Below are 23,983 nucleotides of genomic sequence, written 5' to 3' on the forward strand. Positions count from 1 at the left end.
GTAGAACTTCTGATTTTGGTTTGTGCAACTTCATCATCATAATATACTACGCAATCCATTCCCTTATGACGAACTACACAAACTGTAGTTTCCAAAGTCGCAGCACTCTCAGCATAGTCATTCTCTTACTTACACCATTCTTCATTGTCTAACCACTTCCGTCGTATAAGTCACACAAACACTATTCTCGTTGTTGAATAAATGACCGGAGAAATAAGACGTTCCTGAATTCTCTTAATAAATGTTCATCTTCCAATACCATAAACTCAAAACACATCCCTTGGCCACAACCTTACTCACTCGTTTCGAAGAGAATTCCATGTCTGATCACACTTCCTTTCCACAAACCTATCACCTCCGCATCAAAACCAGATCTAACATTAAAATCACGCGATGACACCTAAACTCGCACCCACGCAGGACCAACTTTGAGTCATTACAATGAGAGAGAGAACAGAGTGAAGTGATAAGAATTAGATCGGACCAAGGACGCACGATAGAGAATCAAGTGATAAAGATCTTTCCTAAAAGTCACCATAGCCTCTCGAAGATAAGTACAGACGTCTCCGTACCGATCCTCGAGACGCTACTTAGACTTGGCTTGTACACATGAGACCTATGAACCTGGGACCTGTGGGTTATGGGCCCACCACGTTAGCCTCGCTTTACACTCCCGCCTTTTAAAACACTAGACTACGGGTGATAAGTTTGTAGAGGGCAGGGGTAAGAACAACTTTATTTTAATGGTAAGGATAAAATCAACTAATGAATGAAAGTTGAGGGACAATTTTTTTTTTACTCTTTTCTCTAAAATTAATACATGAATAATAAAGTATTCATGTATTAGATGTACTCCCGCTGTACAATAATACTTGTTCACTATTTACTTTGCACATTTCTTACGAAACTATAAATAGAAGGATAGTTTATATCACCATTTGAATATAATAAATATAATGTCTTGAAAAATGTGTAGACAATAAAATTCGCGTCGAGAAAACAATAATCAAGAACGAAAAAAATTATGCAACAATCGTTTTATTATTTCAAGTGCGAGTGTTACAATCTCTATAATTCCTCTGAATTCGCCTTTTCAAATATAATTCAAGGGCTCTTGAGCTTGAGATTTATCTCGATCTTGATCTTGATCTTGGATTTGGACTTGATCTTGATCTCTATCTTGATCTTGGACTTGAACTTGATCTTGACTTGAACTTTATCTTGATCTTGACTTTCTAGTTGAATTCAAGGGCTTCGAGCTTGATCTTGAATCTGGCGGTCTTGATCTTGATCGTTCTTGAACTTGATCTTGAACTTGATCTTGACTTCTTCAAATCTTGAACTTTGAACACTTGAATTCTTGAATTCTTGAACTTGTAGAGAAATTGCGGCTTTTGATCCACGAGCTTTCTCTTGCTTCTTGTTCGAATTCTTCGTTTTCTTTTCTGAATTATGAAGACCTCTATTTATAGTTTTAGAATAGGGGAGTTGTGATTAGAATAAGATTCTCTTCGGCCAATCAGATTTAAGTGACATGACATATGGGCTTTATGGAGCAGACTTTAATTAAATTTATATTTATTGAATTTAAATAATTAATTCAATTATATCAATCCATAATATTTATTTGGACTAAAATATTAATGAATTTAATATAATTCGAATCATTTTAATAAATTTATATTTAAATAAATTTTAAATGATTACAAATGCCCTCTGCTTCAAGTCTTGTCGGGATATTTTATGTTCTGAAGACTAGACTTGAAGTATTAATTAAATAGTAATTTATTTACCATACCCATGCAATGTTCTAATTTATTGTCCGACTCCAATACATGTAATTGGAGTGGGCATGTGACCCCTTTAATCTTACGTGGCAAACATGCCACTAGCAATAGGAAAACCAATTCGGTCAGGAGAGTATTTATGTCAATTACTTTAGCATAACCCAAAAAAGAAGGAATTGCTATTGGTCTAGGAGAAGGACTCATTGTCGTGGCAGGTGAGCATATTAAATATGCATCTTATATTATGATGCAAATTTTATCCCAAATTGGAGTTGTAGTAGGATAAATCACCGACTCAAAATCTTATTTTATGACGCCATTTAAGCTACAATTTGAAAATTGTAGTTGAACTAGGAATTGTAGTTTCACTCAACTTCAAATTCATGTCCTTTTCTATTGTCCTAATAAAAAAAGAATTGTAATTGAACTAGGAGAAAGATTTTATTCCCATCACATGACATCTATAAATAGATACATTATATCCACAATTTTGTCTTCAATTACAGATCGTGAGCTACAAGCCTATGATGAAAGGGGCATAATTCAAGGTAATTTTCCTCCCTTTTTCTGAATTTCGTCATTTTTTATTTATTTACAGCTTGACACGTCTGTCGTAGAAAATTCATATCTCATTGTAGAAAAATTAAAATCATGAACGGTTTGATTTTCCAGAAACTAGACTTCTTGATCTCTAACATATCAAAAATTCAGAATTTAATACCTTCCGAATCTTTTTAGATGATTTTTTGAAGTTAGCTCTAGATTCTGCCATGCTGAAAATTTCAGGGTTGTGCGGCTTTACTAAATCTCTCGTGTCTTGATGTAGGAACGACGAAATCACAAGCCGCTTGATTATTTCGAATCTAGACACAAGGTATACAACATATCCAAAATTCAAAATTTAATGCCTTCAAAATCTTTCGAGATGATTTTTTGAAGTTAACTTTAAATTCTGTCATACTGAAAATTTCAGATTTGTGTGGCTTTACTAAAACTCTTGTGTCTTGATGTAAGAACAACGAAATCACAAGTTACTTGATTATTTAGAATCTAGACACAAACGTCTACAACATATTCGAAATTCAAGATTTAATACCTTCAGAATCTTTCTAGTTGATTTTTTGAAGTTAACTTTAAATTCTGTCATACATCTGATATTCTTAAGGCGAAAGCGGATAGATATAAATCCCCGCCCTAAGAAAGGTTATGGTATTCTTAAGGCGAAAGCGGATAGATACAGATCCCCGCCCTAAGAAAGGTTATTTATGGTATTCTTAAGGCGAAAGCGGATAGATATAAATCCTCGTCCTACAAAAGGTAATTTATGGTATTCTTAAGGCAAAAACGGATAGATACAAATCCCCTCCCCAAGAAAGGTAATTTATGGTATTCTTAAGGCGAAAACGGATATATACAAATTCCCTCCCTAAGAAAGGTAATTTATGGTATTCTTAAGGCGAAAGCGGATAGATATAAATCCCCGTCCTAAGAAAGGTTATGGTATTCTTAAGGCGAAAGTGGATAGATACAAATCCCCGCCCTAAGAAAGGTTATTTATGGTATTCTTAAGGCGAAAGCGGATAGATATAAATCCCGCCCTAAGAAAGGTTATGGTATTCTTAAGGCGAAAGCGGATAGATACAAATCCCCGCCTTAAGAAAGGTTATTTATAGTATTCTTAAGGCGAAAGCGGATAGATACAAATCCCCGCCCTAAGAAAGGTAATTTATGGTATTCTTAAGGCGAAAGCGGATAGATATAAATCCCCTCCCCAAGAAAGGTAATTTATGATATTCTTAAGGCGAAAGCGGATAGATACAAATCTCCGCCCTAAGAAAGGTTATTTATGGTATTCTTAAGGCAAAAGTGAATAGATATAAATCCCCGCCCTAAGAAAGGTAATTTATGGTATTCTTAAAGCAAAAGCGGATAGATACAAATCCCCTCCCCAAGAAAGGTAATTTGTGGTATTCTTAAGGCGAAGGCGGATAGATACAAATCCACACCCTAAAAAAGGTAATTTATGGTATTCTTAAGGCGAAAACGGATAGATATAAATCCCCGCTCTAAGGAAGGTTATGGTATTCTTAAGGCGAAAGCGGATAGATACAAATCCCCGCCCTAAGAAAGGTTATTTATGGTATTCTTAAGGTGAAAGCGGATAGATATAAATCCCCGCCCTAAGAAAGGTAATTTATGGTATTCTTAAAGCGAAAGTGGATAGATAAACATCCTTGTCCCAAGAAAGGTAATTTATGGTATTCTTAAGACGAAAGCGGATAGATACAAATCCCCTCCCAAAGAAAGGTAATTTATGGTATTCTTAAGGCGAAAGCGGATAGATAAAAATTCCCACCCTAAGAAAGGTTATGGTATTCTTAAGGCGAAAGCGGATAGATACAAATCCCCGCACTAAGAAAGGTTATTTATGGTATTTTTAAGGCGAAAATGGATAGATATAAATCCCCGCCCTAAGAAAGGTAATTTATGGTATTCTTAAGGCGAAAGTGGATAGATAAACATCCCCGCCCCAAGAAAGGTAATTTATGGTATTCTTAAGGCGAAAGCGGATAGATACAAATCTCCGTCCTAAGAAAGGTAATTTATGGTATTCTTAAGGCGAAAGCGGATATATATAAATCCCCGCCCTAAGAAAGGTAATTTATGGTATTGTTAAGGCGAAAGCGGATAGATATAAATCTCCGCCCTAATAAAGGTAATTTATGGTGTCAAGACTTGAAAATTTCAACTTTCAGACTTGAATAATTTGAAGACTTCAACTTGCAGACTTAAAGAATTTGAAGACCTCAACTTCCAGACTTGAAGAATTTGGAGACCTCAACTTGCAGACTTGAAGAATTCGAAGACTTCAACTTGCAGACTTAAAGAATTTGAAGACTTCAACTTGCAGACTTAAAGAATTTGAAGACTTCTTTAGCTTGCATACTTAAAAAATTTGAAGACTTCAACTTGTACACTTAAAGATTTCAACTTGAGGACTTAAATTGAAGACTTTAACTTGTAGACTTAAAGATTTCAACTTGCAGACTTGAAGACTTCAACTTGCAGACCTGAAGAATTTGAAGACTTCAAATTGCAGAATTAAAGAATTTGAAGACCTCAACTTGAAGACTTGAAGAATTTGAAGACTTCAACTTGCAGACTTGAAGAATTTGAAAACTTCAACTTGCAGACTTGAAGAATTTGAAGACTTCAACTTGCAGACTTGAAGAATTTGAAGACTTCAACTTGCAGACTTGAAGAATTTGAAGACTTCAACTTGCAAACTTGAAGAATTTGAAGACTTCAACTTGCAGACTTAAAGATTTCAACTTGAAGACTTAAAGATTTCAACTTGAAGACTTAAAGATTTCAACTTGCAGACTTCAACTTGAAGGCTTGAAGAATTTGAAGACTTCAACTTGCAGAATTAAAGAATTTGAAAACCTCAACTTGCAGACTTGAAGAATTTGAAGACTTCAACTTGCAGACTTAAAAAGAATTTGAAGACTTCAACTTGCAGACTTAAAGAATTTGAAGACTTCAACTTCTAGACTTAAACATTTCAACTTGAAGACTTGAAGACTTCAACTTACAGACTTGAGGAATTTGAAGACTTCAACTTCCAGAATTAAAGAATTTGAAGACCTCAACTTGCAGACTTAGAGGACTTTGAAGATGCAAACTTGAAGATTTCAACTTGCAGACTTAAAGAATTTGAAGACTTCAACTTGCAGAATTAAAGAATTTGAGGACCTCAACTTGCAGACTTGGAGGACTTTAATTTGCATACTTAGAGGATTTGAAGACTTCAACTTGTTTACTTGGAGGATTTAAAGACTTCAACTTGCATACTTTGGAAGATTTGAAGACTTCAGCTTGCATACTTGGAGGATTTGAAGACTTCAACTTGCATACTTGGAAGACTTGAAGACTTTAGCCTGTATACTTGGAAGATTTGAAGACTTCAGCTTGTATACTTGAAAGATTTGAAGACTTCAAGCATGTTGTTAACGAAACTCATATTATTTTAAGGGTTTGCCCCCATCTATTGACCAATCAATACTTCGTGCAAGTCTAAAGTTTGATGAGACAAGATAAAATAAAATACTTATTGCTTTGACTTTCATGTGACAGATTAAGTGGGAATATGTGGTTTTTTGACACTCATGCAACTGAACTTAGGATATATTCTAAGCGCCTACGTACCTCGGTAAAGAGGATCAAGTCACAACGTAGGTCTGGGGGATTGAGTAATTTTTTTTGTTTTTTTGTTGTTGTTGTGCCGTACACAGTTTATACTCTTGTGGGCCAGGAGTGACATGCATTTTAGGCTCATACCTTAAGGAGCATCATCTTTACTTCAGTAATAGTACCTCTTTAGGAATTTTGCATTAATAGGACCGATCCTTACGCCATCTGCATCAACAAGCTTGTAAGCACCATGTGAATATGCTTCTTGTACGACATATGGTCCGTCCCACTTTGAGGTAAATTTTCCCCCAGACTTGTGCGAAGTAATGATGGGTTTTCTTATCGCGAGAACTTGGTCTCAAACTTGGAAGCATCTCAAGCGAACCTTCTTATTGAAAGCACAAGATAGACGAGCTTGATAACATTCAAGGTTTTGTTGGGCTTCTAGCCTCTTTTCGTCAAGTGCTTCTAACTCAGCAAGACGCAATCGAGCATTTTCTTCTTCAGTGATCCTTTCTTGAATAGCAAGTTTTAAGAAAGGTATTTGACGCTCGAGTGGTAGGACTGCCTCAACACCAAAAGCGAGTGAATATGGTGTCGCTTGAGTTGGAGTGCGGTACGTCGTCCTATATGCCCACAAAACTTCTTCCATTCTTTCATGCGAGACCATTGGCGGCAGCATGATACATAAAAGATTTACGCTGCTTGAAACCAAAAAGATCACAAATTTTGTTCATTAACTTGTTATCAAATGGCTTGCCATTGTCTTTTATTATGTAGCGAGGGATGCCAAAGCGATAAATGATATTCAATCGGATAAAATTTGCAACATTCTCTTTCTTCACTTTTTTAAGAGCGACAACTTCAGCCCATTTTGAGAAGTAATCTGTTGCAGCCAAGATGTACAAGTGTCCACCAGAAGATTTTGGTAGTGGTCCCACAACATCCAATCCCCAAGCGTCAAATTGCCCAGATGCAATAGTTGGGTGCAATACTTCGGGCGGCTGAAGTATGAAATTCGCATGAAATTGACAAGCATCGCACCTCCGAGCATAATCTAAGCAATCCTTCACCATGGTTGGCCAATAATACCCCATCCTCTTTATGTGAAAGTGGATTTTCGGTCCAGATTGATGTGATCCACATACTCCTGAGTGTGCTTCTTGCAAAGCTTGAATTGCTTCTTCCTCTCCCAAACATCGTAATAGTACACCCTCAAATGATCTTTTATATAATGTGTCCTTGTAGTAAAGGAAGTGAGGTGCACGACGATGAATGTCAGTCTTTCTCCTTGGATTTTCTGGAAGTATCCCATAATACATGTAGTCAATAATGGGTTGTCTCCACTCTTCACGCGGCTTCAGAAACGACGACGAGATGATTAAGCTCATTTTCTATACATTTTTCCTCATTTGACGGTGGTACTATCCATTTTTGACAAATAGTCACTTGTGTCTGATCAGGAAGGGATATCGTTGAAGCTAGAACAGCCAATGCATCGGCTTTCTTATTCTCCGTTCTACACACATGTTAAAGGATTACATCTCCAAGACATCCTATCGACTTTTGAGCATAATCATGGTAAGGATGCAATTTGGGCTTTTTCACCTCATAACTTCCCAAGAGTTGGTTGATCACCAACTGAGAGTCACCAAAGACTTGTAAGTTTAATTGCTTCATGTCAACGACCATCTCAATTCCAAGTATCAATGCCTGGTATTCAACAACATTATTGGAGCAACATTGCTTCAAAGTAAAGGAGAATGGTAGGATCTCTTCTTGTGAAGTGATGAACACTACGCCAACACCAGCTCCGCCACGATGTGCAGCTCCATCAAAGTACATTTTCCAAGGAGGTTGAACTTCAATTAACATTGCATCTTCATTAGGAAGCTCATCAGTTGACTCCCAATCATCTGGTATCGGATGGTCTGCCAAGAAATCCGCCAATGCTTGTCCTTTCACAGCTTTTTGAAGGATGTACACGATCTCAAACTATTGAAATTGGAGCTACCATCTTGCTAGTCGGTCACTAAGGACAAGTTTCAACATAACAAACTTGATGGGATTTGCTCTAGAAATAAGACGAACAACATGTGCTTGAAAATAATGCTTCATCTTTTGAATTGAGAAGATTAGTGCCAAGCACAATTTTTCAATTGGCAAATAGTTCAGCTCATTTGGTGTCATCGTTCTACTCAAGTAATAAATAGAGTTTTCTTTGCCTTCACTATTCTCTTGAGCTAACAGGGCTCGTACGGATCTTTCTTGTGCCGCAATGTAGAGTATCAATGGCTTTTCAGGTATAGGGGCTGCCAAAATTGGAGGTTTCGCTAGATACGACTTGATACTTTTAAAGGCATCGCTATATGTTTCGTCCCAATTAAAAGGAGCACCTTTCTTCATGAGATGACCGAATGGTTGGCATCGTCCTACTAGATTTGAGATGAACCTCCTCAAGTAGGCTAGCTTTCCTTGGAGACTTTTTAACTCATGAATATTTCGAGGCTCAAGCATCTTCGATAATGCATCAACTTTGGCTTGATCTAGTTCAATTCCTCGATGTCTCACAATGAAGCCAAGGAACTTTCCAGAAGTAACTCCAAAGGCATACCATCCTTAGTTGATATCTTTGAAAAAGCTCAAACACCATTCTTAAGTCTTTCAAATGATCACTCCTCTTTCTCGACTTTACCACCAGGTCATCCACATAACATTCAACATTTTTATGGAGTAAGTCATCAAATATATTTTTCATAGCCCTTTGATACGTAGCACCAACATTCTTCAAACCGAAAGGCATCACTTTGTAGCAATAAATACCTTTAGGCGTGTGAAATGCGGTGAGTTCTTTATTTTTTGGTGCCATGCGGATTTGATTATAGCCAGAAGAACCGTCCATGAATGACATCGCCTCATAACCAGTGATGGCATCAATCATTAGCTCAGGAATGGGAAAAGGGAACTCATCTTTAGGACATGCATTATTGAGATCCTTGAAGTCAACACAAACTCGAATTTGGCCATTCTTCGTCCTTACAGGAACAATACTTGAAATCCATGTAGGATATTTAACTTCACGAATGAATCCTGCCTCAATGAGTTTGTTGACTTCATTTTCTATCAATGGAACCAAGTCTGGCCTAAAACGTCATTGGGCTTGCTTAACAAGACGAGCACCATTTTTGACTGCCAACTAATGGACTGCTACTTTAGGATTCAAGCCAGTCATTTCTTTATAGCTCCAAGCGAAGACGTCCCTATATTCTTTGAGTATATTCATATAAGTGATTTCTTCATCAACTTCTACAAAGACACTCAAGTAAGTAGGCCTTGGGTCTTCATCAGTGCCAAGGTTAACTTCCTTTAAGGGATCTATTGTGGTCTTCACTCCTTCTTCAAGTTCTGGTGGAACATCTCCATCATCCTCCTTTTCTAGAGGGTCATTGTCATTGATAGATATATGACAACACCAAACAATATCTTCTAACTCTTCATCAATCCTCATTTGAGGCAAAGAATCGTGCTCATTCTGGATTGTAACATGATATGAAAAGCCTACACTTTCTTCATCTTCCTCGCGCTCCTTGGTGTAAACCACAGTATGAGCCTTTGCCTTGAGTTCCTCTTTACACGAAACCACAAGTTCCACTCGTCGCCTCATTCTAGAAGGAATCAAATTTTTGAAATCCTTTTGGATCATAGATGAAGCCAGCGTTGTCACTTTTAGATAGCTTCTCCGATGCTTATTGTTTCTCTTCTTCAATGGACCTAATCTCTCGAACACAGAAGTTCTTGCAATCGATTCTGTAAGTCGATAAAAATGGAAGGTTTTCTATTGGGAGCAGTGACATTATCTTCAAAAGTTATATGATTATTGCTTCGTCTTCTTATGGAGATGCAAACTGGCGGTGGTTGGTTATAGCCTATGCCTTCATGTGCTTGCCTGGTTTTATCAACTGACGGGAGTTTCCCTAACATTGATGGCTCATTAGGGTTATATCCAGCCTTCATAAATAACTTGTAAGTATTAGGATCAAAACCTTCTCCCGTGCGTTTTGTAGGGAGTGCCACATCTCACACTTGATTTTGAGCGATTGTCTTTCCTGGTAGCTTTGAAGGCAAGTTTATTGCATCAATCCGTCTGATAGGAAGAGTTAGTCCTCTTAATGCATCTTCTTGAAGGTTAGATGATTTGACTTCTTCTTTCTTTACTTTTGGAACATAGCGAAGTCCAGAAGTCAAATTCTTCTTTGAAGACATGGTCTTCCCTTCATTGAGATTAGGACAAAGTTCTATAGTGTCAACTTTTGCCTTTCCGACAGCCGTATCGATTCTTTTGCTTGTGATTTTGTCAGACTTGGTTGATTTGACATCATTAGATTTTGTCCCTTTAACAACATAACTCTTCAAATAGAATTTTGCATCGGCAAAGTGCGTCTCAATTTCGGTGAAAGGATTTATCATCTGCAACTATCTTTCTTTCAATCCCATCTTCAAGATACTTCAAACATTGATAGTAAGAAGATGAGACAATTTTATTCTCGTGTACCCAAGGCCTGCCAAGTAATATATTGTATGAAGTCTTTGCATCGATCACGTGCATCCATGCGCTTGATCGCAAATCTTCTATGTGGATTTCTAATTTAATGGAGCCCATGGACCTCTGTCCTGCTTGATTGAATCCTTGTATCAACAAACGACTTTTACTAAGTTCTTCGGTCGTGATGCCGAATTCCTTCAATGTGTGGATAAGCATAATGTTGACTCCAGATCCTTCATCTATCAAGATTCTATTTATCTTCTTCTCTAGCACGTGACCAACCATATACAAAGGACGATTGTGTAGTGTTTCACCAAATAGAAGATCATTATCTGTGAATGTGATTTTTGTATCACATGTATATACTTCTTGGGAAGAAGGTTCAATAGGCTTTTCAGAAGGTGAAGGAGAAATCATTGACGAGATTTCCCTTGTTGCATTTTCTTCGCCACTAGAAGCACTTTTGATGAGGATTCTCTTGTTGTTCCTTCTTTGTCAGTTGGAGACACCTTCATTGTTTCTTCTTTATCAACATTAAAACATGATGACTCAACATTTTCTTGAGTAGACTTTGTGCGCAACCAACTTGGTAAGAATTCTTGTAGAGTTACAGGATGTCGGGGTTTCTGGTAGTGATGCACTTCTACCTTTGCCTTCTTTGGGCGCTTTATTGATTTATGCTTTGCCAGTTTCTTCACCATCTTCTTTCTAATCGGTTGAGCACATGATTCTTTTCGTAAGCTCGACCTGTTGCGTCTTCACCTAGTCATAAGAATCCAACCTTCATCACCATCTATATCAACTTGAGATTTGTCTAGCTCCAATGACTCTTCTCCATGCTTTTCTGCGATACATATTTGGACCGGATCGAGCGAGCTGAATGTGATGGAGATTTGATTAGAACTAGCTTTCTCATCATCAAGGACAATCTTTTTTTCTCTAACCAATCGCATCACTCTATCCTTGAAGACAAAACATTTTTCAAGATGATGACTCACAAGTCTATGATACTTGCAATAATTTGGGTCATCAACTTTTCCAGCTTCATCAGGTCGCTTCATCTCCGGCAACTCAATGAGCTTTAATTCAAGCAATTCATCAAAAATATCAGAAACGTCAGAATCCAAGAAGGGGTATTCCTTTTCTTGCATTTCCCTTAGGATCGATTTTTGGTTTGAAAGCGCTTGGAAATTCGTTCTCACACTTTGCTTCTTCCCTTCCTTCTTAGTGAACTTCACAGGCGACATATTAACATTCATTGACTCTTTGTTGTCGTTCTTGGGCATAAATTTGCTCCATCTCTTAGGTTCCTGCTTGTCTCTTCCTTTGCGAGGGTCATGGATAAACGTCATATCCTTTTCGGCAGAGGACATGCTCAACTCCATATCATGAGCGCGAGTAGCTAGATCTTCAAAGGATTTTGGTTTTATTCCCTGTAAGATATAAAGAAGCTCCCAGTGTATCCCTTGGATACACATTTCTATTGCAGAAGCTTCACTAAGCCTATCCTTGCAATTCAGGCTCACGTTCCTCCATCGATTTATGAAGTCTATGGCTGGTTCATCCTTCTTTTGGAGAGTATTCGTAAGTTATACCATGCTCACAGTACGCCTCGTGCTATAGAATCAATTGAGAAACTCGTGCTCTAGTTGCTCCCAACTATCAATAGAATTGGGTTCACGATCTGTGTACCAATCAGAGACATTTCCTTTTAGAGACCGGACAAACTGCTTGACAAGATAGCCTCCATATGTTCTAGCATTATTACATGTCTCCACAAAGTGTGCAACATGTTGCTTCGGATTTCCTCTACCCTCAAATTGTTGAAATTTGGGAAGTTGATTACCAACAGACATTTTTAAGTTATCAATTCTTGCAGTGTATGGCTTGGCATACATATGAGAAGACTTGGTGGAGACTTCATACTTATCTTTGATAGTGCCTTCAATGAACTCCTTCAAGCGATCGAGTGGGATCATTCCTTCAGAAGAAACTGGTATCTCATTAACAAGCGGTGCTTTCTTCACAGGATCTTCAATCACTTGAACTTCAACACCCTTTCCAGGCGCATGGCTCGCTTCTCCATCTGAAAGTCCTTCCATTCGATCCATCAACTTATTGATTCTAGACTCTTGGTGTTGTACATGCTTTGTAAATCCTTCAACCAACTTCGTCAGATTTGCGAGTTGTTCGTCAGAGGAAGAAGTAGCAGCCACCATTGTTTGCATGATCATTGGAGATGTAGGAGAGTAGCATGGATTGTCGCGTAAGTTGATCTTCAGCAGACTCACATTACGCGATGCACGTGGAGGTGACTCATTCATTGAATCATAGCTCTCCCTTGTGGTAGAGTTCTTGGAACCAGATTGCTCAAGGAGAGCTAATGTCTTCTTAATCTTTTTAGCAACACTGCTTCCTCCTTCTAAAGCGTTTGTGGAGGAACTTGCTCTTTTAGGAGTTGAAGACCCAAAAACAGGAGTTGATGCAGACGACACTTGCAGTGTTTGTTGTCCTAGTGTAGCAGCTTTTTTTCTCGTAACAGCTCCGAAACTTCCAAAGGTAACATCAAGAATGCCTTCAACTTCAGTTGAGAACTTGGAGCTAGTGGCCTTAGAGGTAGTTGATCGAGAGTTGTTCTTCATGGAAGTCATCTCGATGTTGTTTGATGCTTGAAAAGTTGGGATGAGAGGTAGAGATTGTCCCACTGGGCGTGCCAGAATTTGTAGACAATAAAATTCGTGTCGAGAAAACAATAATCAAGAACGAAAAAAATTATGCAACAATCGTTTTATTATTTCAAGTGCGACTGTTACAATCTCTATAATTCCTCTGAATTCACCTTTTCAAATATAATTCAAGGGCTCTTGAGCTTGATCTTGAACTTGGGATTTATCTCGATCTTGATCTCTATCATGATCTTGATCTTGGATTTGGACTTGATCTTGATCTCTATCTTGATCTTGGACTTGAACTTTATCTTGATCTTGACTTTCTAGTTGAATTCAAGGGCTTCGAGCTTGATCTTGAATCCGGCGGTCTTGATCTTGATCGTTCTTGAACTTGATCGTTCTTGAACTTGATCTTGACTTCTTCAAATCTTGAACTTTGAACACTTGAATTCTCGAATTCTCAAACTTGTAGAGAAATTGCGGCTTTTGATCCACGAGCTTTCTCTAGCTTCTTGTTCGAATTCTTCGTTCTCTTTTCTGAATTATGAAGACCCCTATTTATAGTTTTAGAATAGGGGAGTTGTGATTAGAATAAGATTCTCTTCGGCCAATCAAATTTAAGTGACATGGCATATGGGCTTTATGGAGCGGACTTTAATTAAATTTATATTTATTGAATTTAAATGATTAACTCAATTATATCAATCCATAATATTTATTTGGACTAATATATTAATGAATTTAATATAATCCGAATCATTTTAATAAATTTATATTTAAATAAATTTTAAATGATTACAAAATGTAATAAAGAAATGACTAGAATTAATGATAACGGTAAATTAGAAACTAAGTGTAAAATTATCTATTGATATCATAAAGTAGATAAGTATTGTTAGACATTCTAAAATAATATAGTTGACAACTATTTTTAGACGAAGGGAGTAGCTTTATCCAGTTACCAAATAACCCCTAAGAGTTTGAGACTATGAGAAGTAAAAGAATGAGACTTAACCCAAAGGGAAACTTTATACATCAAAAAGGATTATTGTAATTCGTTAATTAAATATTGGGTTATCAGGTAGCTCATTAAGAAAAAAAAACCCAAACCATTATAGAACTAATAACCAGGGAAAAAACACAAACAATTACCAAAATCGTTAAACCAATAATCTATTACCGATATCTGCAGCCCCAAGCCTATTCCAGAAAGGAACTGTTAACCATGATGAACAAAGGCGAACCCAGGATTTGAAGATAACGGGTATACCACCAACAATAATGCACGTTAGTTAAATATGTACCCAATATTGATTTATATGATAATTTTATTAAACATAAAAATACAAAACTACGATATTCATGTATAAATAAATTAAATGACTCTAGTAGATAAAGTTTGTTTTGTTTTGTGGTGGTTTTAAATTTCACTTTGCACCATGGGTCGCAAGTTCGAAACTATCCATCCCCCTATTTTATTCGATATTTTTAAACTTCACAACTAAAAACGAAAAAAAAAACAAGAAAATAAGCAAATGGGATTCGAGCCCAGTCCCGTTCTCAAATGAAGTAGCGTCTAAACCAGCTAACCCAACTAGCTTTTGTGCATTTGGGTGCCTAGTAAAATATGTCTATTTTAAGGTGTGTGTGTATATATATATATATATATATACATAAATTTTTGAAGTTAACGGGTGTGCACCCTCAAGGATACACGTGGATCCACCTCTAATGATGAATAATAAAATATTTATATTTAAACCATAATAGCAGAAGTAGTATGAATAAAACTAACTGTTCATATACAACGTATATATATAATCCTACAAACCTACATGTTTTGCCCATATGGTATACAACAAAAATAATAGAACCACATAGACAATGTTCCCCTAAATATCCTTTGAAAAGAAAAAAAGAAATTGCTAGGATATATATGAATTAATACCCCTCCTCCCTCCTCTTCCCTCACAAGCTACTAGGATAATTTACAACTTACAAGAATACTATGATAACCCATATAATCAGCAGAGTCAGAGTTACATCTGTCCCAAGCCTCTATGAGACGATCTTGAAGGGGGCCTATTCAAGTCCGCAGATCGCTTTGGTTCTTCTGCTATTTGTATATCCTGAATATAGAAGAGGTTAGAGAATGAATAGCAGCAGTACATGCACAGCTTGTTGTACATCCCGTCAGCCCGCCCTTCCCCATATCAAATTTATCTTTCTAGCTTGAGCAAAATCAGTTATCTCAAATTTTTTAATTCCCCTCTGAATAAAGCTTTAATTATACAAGTTCAATATCAAAGTAATAGTGAATACGTCAAACATTATCAGTAAATTGAGTAGGCAGAGCAACACCTTCGCAGATGAAGTAGAAACAAAACGTGATTGAGTCTGTGACTTTGAATGCAAATGATGTTGCTTCTGAATTTGCTGAAACTGCTGCAGCTTTGAGGCAAAGTTTATCCCATTATGCATGTCGAGCGAATTTGGATTTTCATTCAAGTCTCCCTCCTCAAGTGTTTGTGACCCTCCTCCTCCACCATAATTAAATTGAGAATACGGAATCCCAGATGAAATTCTCCTAATACTCTCTTCCTTGAAGGAGTAGGAAGGCACAGTTTTCAAACGAGTTCGGAGAATCTTAAAGGCTGCACTTTGCTGCACCAATTGATTAAAAGATGTTTTAAATTAGCAAACACGCACATATAATTGCAGTATAGGGATGAAGATTTTGACATTTGCCAGCGCAGCCACACACACATACGACATGTCAACTAAGCATCAACGATAACATTTTTAGACTAAAGCATCAATGATTATACATGGGCGTGTGCACTATTCGGATTAAACCTAAAAATCAAACCAAATCGAACCGAATTCTAATTTGGATTGATTTTTCGAATTTTTGTTTTGGTTTTGGATTAATAATTTACAATTTACTTTGTTTGGTTTTGGATTTAGAAAAATAAAAACTGAAATCTTTGAGGAGTTAACCAATTTTGTCCATTTTTAGTTATTCCCCTTTCATTATGATTTAGGGCCTGTTTGGAAAGCCACCTGTTAATTGGATTTAGTATAATTGAGTGTAATTACATTGTCTGGCATGTTTGGTTGGCCATGTAATTACTTGGTTAGTAGGTAATTGGTTTTAATTGGCAGGAAGTAATTACAGTCTCCAATTCTCAAGGAGGGGCTTTGAATTGCTGGTAATTACAGTGTAATTACAAGCTGATTATTTTTTAATTTCTTCTTTTTATTTATATTTATATTTTTTTCATTTTAATTTGTTTTTTATTTCTATTATTTTAAATTCTATTCTTATTTTTATTATTTATATTTCATTTCATTTCTTTCTCATTCTCAACATTTACTTCATGTGATTCCATGCAATTATTCGTACTATCTATTTTTTATGTCATATTTTTTTTTTTCATTAGCATAATTTTGTTAGTATTTTAATTTTTAAATTAAAGAAGATTTCATTGTTAACCAAGGTTATAGACTTATATTTTTCTTTTCTTTTGAATCATATTTATGTATGTTATGTTGAAATTTGACATAAGAGTATTATGTTAAATTTTTTTTGTTATGAATTTAGAACTTATGTTATATTTTCAATTTCATTTGTTTTAGTAGTATTGACTAGAGACTTCACATTGCAAGTCATTTATTTTTTAGTTAGACTTGATAGAATTTTTTTTTGTCAAATATTTTAAGAATTTATGACATTTTATTTATAATGTTATCGTTTTATCAAACATGCATTTCATGATGTTCATAGAAATCTTGTACTTTTAGTATTTATGATTAATTCAATTGAAACATACTAATTTGAAAAGTATAAATCAATTAATATTTTTTCATAATATTAGTTAAGAACATATGTTTATTAATTAATATATTTTCAAAAGACAATATATATCTTAAATATTTTTTTTTGATAACCGAGAAATCCGTCTGTGACCCGCCCTTTGGACCAATCACAACCTTCTAAACTCGGTGGATAATGGGCCCGCCCTTCTACCCTTCTCCACTTAAATACCGGGCTTCGCTTTGCATATAAATTTTATTTTTAAAATTTAATATTATCTTATGATTCCAATTGTGCATATGAACAGTAGATGTGTAATTACACAGTGGAAAACAAACAGGTCAGTGAAATTACCAGGCTATGCAATTACTAGGCTGGTAATTACTACCCTAGTAATTACACCAATTCCAATTACAAGTGGCTTTCCAAACAGACCCTTAGTTTTGTATTTTATGTTTGGATATCTATAATTGATATACTTTCAAGTATTGTGTTGTGAGTTTTACTAGTGATTTATATTAGAAAGTACATTTAAAACATTCAATATCATTTACTTATTTTTAATTATTTTTTTTCAAATTGCAAATTAAACTTTGATTATGTTGCTAATTAATGACATAACCGAATAACTAAACCAAACCAAACCAAATTTATTTAGGTTTGGATTGGGTTACACTTTTTTAAAATCAAAAATCGAAAAATCAAAACCTAATAATACAAAACCGAACCGAAAAATCAAATGCACACCCCTAAATTGATATGAAAGCAAAAAGAGCGACATTTCAATTTATGTGAGCCTATTGACTGGCACAGTCAAGGAAAACTATTGAACTTGTGGCCCCAGGCCAACATTTGAGTGACAATAAAGACTTTTGAAACTTGTGGTTTCAAACATGCTATTTTGTATGGAGCTTCTCACAAAGGTTGATATGGGAAGTTCCATTAAATTGTTTCCAATTTAAAACGGAATCATTCTTTTTTAAATGGATTAAATTAAAAGAAATAGGTTCATATAAATTGAAACGAAGGGAGTATCCACTTCTAATAAGAGTAGATAAGGTGATGACCAGGAAAAATGAATATTTAGATGAACTCTTTGTTAGTGCTGTCTGTATGACTAAACATCCAAATTAAGCAGTATAAAATGGACAATACCTGTGACACTAATTCCAAGAATAAGAACAACAGCTGACTGAATTACTCAATTCTTTTTACAAAGAACAGCTAATAGGACTACTCATGCGACCATATGATCAACTTTTGGCACTGTATTAAATTAGACTCAAGAAACTAAACTTGCGTAACAAAAGATGATACGTGGAAACTCTTAAACGCACATACCAGATGAGAGTATTGATGCAATCTTAATAAACCTCCCTCAAGAATATTAGAAGCTGCATTAACTTTTGGAAAGAGAGCTGTTCCTTCTATCTAGAACCTCGAACAACAGTCAATAACCTACTTGTTCATTTCTGTGAATCAACCCAAGAACCTAAAGAATTCAAAGAGCTCTGTTTTGAATTCTTATGAGATGTCACTGAAGACATCTAAAAAGGTAACAGCCTAGCCAGTGATGTCACGATAATGTCATGTGAATTGAATTAAACTTAAAGAGTTAATTTTCTCTATTTCTAATTGTGAAATTAAGAACCCGGAGAAATGCCTTAAAACTTCCCTACTTGGGAAACTTGATCAGAACTCACCAGAAATGGTAGTACAATGGCTATAGAAGCACCTAAATGCAGGGACATAGCCGATGACAAAACATAGGTCCCTGCTCTATGTGGAGAAATCGTTCACGAATGGGAATTATGGAAGCTTCAAAGGGAGTTAAGAGACTAAATTGAATCTCTTGCTCACCAGAAGTCTAAGAAGACACTATTGAAGCCAGCTGTCAGGTAGACAACTGATGCTATACAAGGAGATATGAACGGAAGAGGCAAAAAGAACACTTAATAGTGTTGAAAAGTTAAACAAACGTGCCAAAGTCATTGGGCAATGTCTTGGGTTCTACAGTTGGGCCAAAACTGAAAGTCCAAGAGGGGAGCATTTAAGGTCGACGCTAGAAACGTGTCAAAGTCATAGGGAAATGTTTGGCTTTGACTTGGCACAAAATTTAAGGAAAATTTATATTTTTTTGATGATCATGGTGTCCCGACCACACCTACCTGCCACCTCCCACCGATACCATGTACCAAGTATCTATGTCCACCAAGGCTATGCCAGATGAAAAGAATCACCTAGTGTTTTTTGTCTCCGCTGAGAATTGAATGTGAAACCTCATGGTTCTACCACTTCATAGTTCATTGACCACTAGGCCACACCCTTGGGTGTAGTAAAGAAGACTTGAATTATGTGGTCTACAACTGAAGATATGTAAGAATGTACCAAAACGCCCTTTAATCTTGTGGTCTTAAACATAGTTAGAATTAAAGAGTTACCAAGAAAGGAAAGAGACATTTTTTTTCAAACAGACTAAAAAGGAGAGTAAGACAAACAAATCGAAACGGAGGGAGTAGTATTTTACATGAATTATATATTCCCTCTTATTCAATTTAAGTGTCTTACTTTCTCTTTTAGTTTGTTTCAAAAATAATGTCACTTTCTATATTTAATACTCCCTCCGTTTCAAAAAGAATGAACTAGTTTTCTTTTTAGTCTGTTTAAAAAAGAATGACCCCGTTTCTTTTTTGGCAACACTTTAACTTCAACTTTCCACGTGGCATGTTTAAGGCCATAAGATTAAAGAGCATATTGGTACATTTGACATAACTTTAATTTAGAACCACAAGCTTAAAAAATCTTCTTTCTTTTCTTAAACTCCGTTCCATGTCAAACTAGGTCATTCTTTTTGAAACAGAGGGAGTAGCTTTTAATTCTAACATCCACATGGCTTATTTAAGACCACAAGATTTAAAGATATTTTGGTACATTACACATATATTTAGTTTAGTACCACAAGATTCGTAAGTCTTCCTTACCTTTCTTAAACTCAATGGCCAATCAAATTAAGACACATACATGAAACATAGGAGTATTTCATATAATAATTAAATAAAGACAAGTTTATACATTCAAATGTTAAGAAAACAAATACTCTTAATAATTTTGTAATCAAATCTTAATACTACATCTTAATATTCAGATATATATTCAGATTAGACGTCATTAATATTAATAAAAAGAAATGGGAACTTACATTGATAAAACTTGGGGGAAGAAATTCATGTCAGCTCAAGTTCCAGATGTGTATTAGGATTAGACGTCTTAATCTTAATAAAAACAAATGACGTCTTACATCAATAGAACATAGGGGGAGAAAATTCATGTCAGCTCAAGTTTAAGGGCAGGGAAGGATGTGAACCACTTATTACTTTTCCGTCAGATGGAACACAGGCTATAAAGTATGCCCTAGAAGTTTTAGGACCTTGATTGAGAGCTGCTGCAAAGTTGCCCATTTAGGAGGAAAATGAGCAAGACGGAAATGAGCCCCCACAATTTTGTGACTCATATGGAGAGGAAGAAATCATGATCTTTTGAAAGGGGTGAATTACCTTGGTACAAATTAAAGAAACTTTAAAGTTCTTGTACATTTTAGGAGCACCTATAAGATATTAGCAGAGATGATTGGATCTCCTTGTGGAGAACCATTTTTTTTCCTAGAAGTTCTCTACCTCTTTTACACCTCTTTTAAAGCAGTAAAATATTACAAAAAATGAGAATATATTTGGTGCAATGACCTTCAATTCAAAGTCAGTGGAGAATCAATTCACAACATACCTGCGGTAGCAGCATCAGCAGACCATACAAAGCTTTTAACAACCATATGTATCTTCCAGGTTCAAGAAGCTGCAAGAAAAAAGTAAATAACTATCTCCCTCAAATGTAGTGATGTAATCAATAAGTTGAGCACAATCAGTACATCCAACCACACAAAAACTATGTATGACTTATTTCATCCGACACTATGGAATATAGAAGGCACAACTCAAATTAGGTCCACACTTCATTTGCACAAACCAACCATCAATCTGGAGATCACTGCTGATTCCTGATGCACGCATGCCATGGCAAGCTAAGGAGTTCAATCAAGTCGCTATGTTGGGGGCTTGGAGGGAACTTGGAATGAAGCCTTGAGGATCACAAACATACTAAAGTGGAAGTACAAGTCTCCACATGGAAGACCACTCGGAGCAGGGAGAAAGAGGCTATGAATGTAAAGTAGCTATTCTAGAAATGCAAGTTTGTTGACTAGGAAGGCCCTTATTTCATTAAAAGTATTTTTGTAAGAATTAGCTAGGCTATAAATAGTGGAGAATAACTCGTTTAGACTTAGATTATTATAAGATTATTTTGAGGCTATGTTGAATTATTGAGTGAAACTCTTGTGAGCAGTAGGCTATGGCCTTTGTTGCTATTGAATGTTGAAGAGACTGCTTGCTTGAAGATCTTTCCTCACGAGGGTTATCTAGTGATAGATTTCATGCTTGAGGAATGCGTTTCTCTTGTATGGGTCTTTATAGATTTGGTGCTTGTTTGGATTCTTAATTGGATGTTTTAGCTTTAATATAGCTATTGTTGACAGTTACTTCATTGTTTGTGTCTATCTCCTATCCTTACTTCCTTGTTCTTAGATTTTAGAGTCTCTTTATCTTTCGTGCATCCGATATTTTATCAATTCTTCCCTTGTCAGCTTTCGCTGAGCCCGATTATCATTGCCAGGGTCATTATAATTTATTATTTTGCATAGCTGGGAGATGTCCCTTAGGGATGGCAATGGGGCGGTGCGGGGCGGGGGGGCGGAGGCGGGAGCGGGTTGAGCTTAACCTGCAAAATTTTTAATCCGCCCCGACCCGCATAACAACTTTTTTCATTTTCAACCCGCCCCACCCCACCCCCATCCCGCATAATTTTTTTAATATTTTCTTTTTCTAGTTAATTTTGATACTAAAAATAAAATTCATAAAAATATTAAGTTGTATTAATTTAATAGGATAATGACTTCAAAATATATGTTTTAGAGGTCAATTGGGAAACATGTAAGAAATTGTATTATTTTTTGTTGAACCATTTTCATTTAATATCTTGAATATTTTAGTAGCTTTAAAGAAGTTGTCTTAATAAATAATGTTCTATCACTCTTATTAATGTAAAAAGTTAAAATTAAGTTTCAACCCACATAAAATCACATATACCCGCCCTGCCCCTCATTAGTTTTATTTTTTAAAAAACCCACTTCAACCCACCCTGCCCCGCATAGCCTAAAGCCCACCCTGCCCCGCATCCGCACTGCCCCATTGCCATCCCTAATGTCCCTGTGCTTAGTCTAGACATGTGCATGTGTCTTTTGACAGTATTATGGTTATATAATAACTGTTTTGAAACCCTTGATGTTTCACTTTATGGTTCCACATTCACGATTAGGCCAATATGCCATATGATTTCAGTCTTGAAATTGATAAACTTCGCGTATCATGATTACATGTTTATGGGTACTTGTGTAGAAATGTTAAGACGGTCCACTCGATGATAGGTGTAAGGCAGCTGGTGATGCACTTGTCCAGAATTGCGATGACACCCTATATCAACCTTTTTGTGGTGAGATGTTGGTATAAAATTGTTTTGTGAAGAAGATATGTCGATAATAATACAATCTTCTTCCCTCCAAGTTGTTTCATGCTTGTTTACTTGTGAAATGTAGACCAGAAGCTTTTTGGTCCTTTGGCATGCTCCATCAAACACACCAGAACCAAGAAATATGCTTCTAAGAGCAAGAAAATATATTGATGCAATAACATGAACTTTATAGCATTCAAAGCATCTAGGAATCAAAAATTAACACAATGCAGCTTAATTCTAAAAAGCAACGACAAGAAATGTTCCCTTGTTGCTTCGCATTCAGCAGTTTTCATCATTGACATCTCATTTTTTAGCTGAAATAGCTTGTCTCTACAGATTAAATTGGATAAAAGAAGGAACATACAACTTAAAGAGAAGGAGAAGGAAACACTCCCATCATCAATAATAATTTTTCAAGTTAAAAAAAAAAAAAAGCTTCTGCCAAAAGCATAATGAACAAACATAGAAGACTGGGAGAAGGGGGAATTCCAAAGTTACAAGCAGACCATATCAACCTCTACTCAGGATTCTTGGAGGTGAGAGAGGAGACACATTTCCACACTTAATCGTTTGGATTCCCAAGGCACCCATAAAAGTTTCTTGGTTTGCAGTGAGGGGAGCGATTCAGATAGCTGAGAATTCGAGGAAGAGAATTACTTGTGTTAGTAGGTGCAATATGCGTATATGCTCAGATGAAGAAATTGATCATTTAGTGCATTTTAAGGTGGCAACAGGTCCATGGAGAGTGGTCAGGTACTGTTAGATGTGTGGCACAGCTAAGCTGGTAAAAGTAGGATAAGAAGACAAAAGGCATGGGAGGTTGTACCACTAGCTCTTATGTGGGTCGTATGGAGGGCAAGCAATAGGAGAGCATATAAGGAAATTGAAACTGATTTGTGCATATGAGGAGTAACCTATTGCCTTTGATTGCTTTTTGGTGCACCTTTGAGATACCTATTTGTATAGATGACTGGGTATCTTTCGCAGAGAATCATGTTTTTGGTGTAAATTCTTACTTTTTGATATATCTCTTGTATATGGGAACCTTTCCTCAATATAAATTAAATTATCTACCCAAAAAAAAAAACAACCCAAATTTCAATGATTAATAACTTGATAAAAGGACAACCAAAATACCTGCAGCCTAAGGTAAGCAAAAGTCGGAGTTTCCAGAAGGTGGATCAACTTATCCAGTTGGACTAAGAACTTCACATTGATGTCTTCTTCAACCAACAGATGGATAACCGAACTTGCATGTTGATAAGCCTGTAGGGAAATCCCAAACAGAAATAAGGACGAAGATTTGTTCAGTTCAAAAAGAGAAAGAGGTGAAAAGGCTTGAGAAAGACAAGTG

General features: G+C 36.1%; 2 protein-coding genes across 2 annotated transcripts in view; both read right to left on the reverse strand.

The window, feature by feature from the left end:
* Positions 1-7,511: 7,511 nt before the first annotated feature.
* On the reverse strand, positions 7,512-9,164 carry LOC125825352 (uncharacterized). The gene is made up of 4 exons (XM_049504695.1): positions 9,115-9,164; positions 8,805-9,031; positions 8,073-8,599; positions 7,512-7,976 (listed from the first exon to the last, which is right to left on the reverse strand). The coding sequence occupies exons 1-4, from the start codon at positions 9,162-9,164 to the stop codon at positions 7,512-7,514; spliced, it is 1,269 nt and encodes a 422-aa protein (XP_049360652.1).
* Positions 9,165-15,009: 5,845 nt separating this feature from the next.
* LOC125825378 (protein VAC14 homolog) overlaps positions 15,010-23,983 on the reverse strand; it is a 29,953-nt gene continuing 20,979 nt past the window's right edge. The window contains exons 17-20 of the mRNA XM_049504722.1: positions 23,767-23,895; positions 20,791-20,859; positions 15,555-15,857; positions 15,010-15,322 (exon numbers count right to left, since the gene is read on the reverse strand). Of these exons, the coding sequence (XP_049360679.1) occupies positions 15,233-15,322; positions 15,555-15,857; positions 20,791-20,859; positions 23,767-23,895 (591 nt within the window). The 3' untranslated portion in view covers positions 15,010-15,232. The remainder of the gene's footprint in view (positions 15,323-15,554; positions 15,858-20,790; positions 20,860-23,766; positions 23,896-23,983) is intronic.

The sequence above is a fragment of the Solanum verrucosum genome, unplaced genomic scaffold (assembly GCF_900185275.1).
Source record: "Solanum verrucosum unplaced genomic scaffold, falcon-dt-bn FXZP01000051.1, whole genome shotgun sequence".
In the NCBI taxonomy this organism is placed as follows: Eukaryota; Viridiplantae; Streptophyta; class Magnoliopsida; order Solanales; family Solanaceae; genus Solanum; species Solanum verrucosum.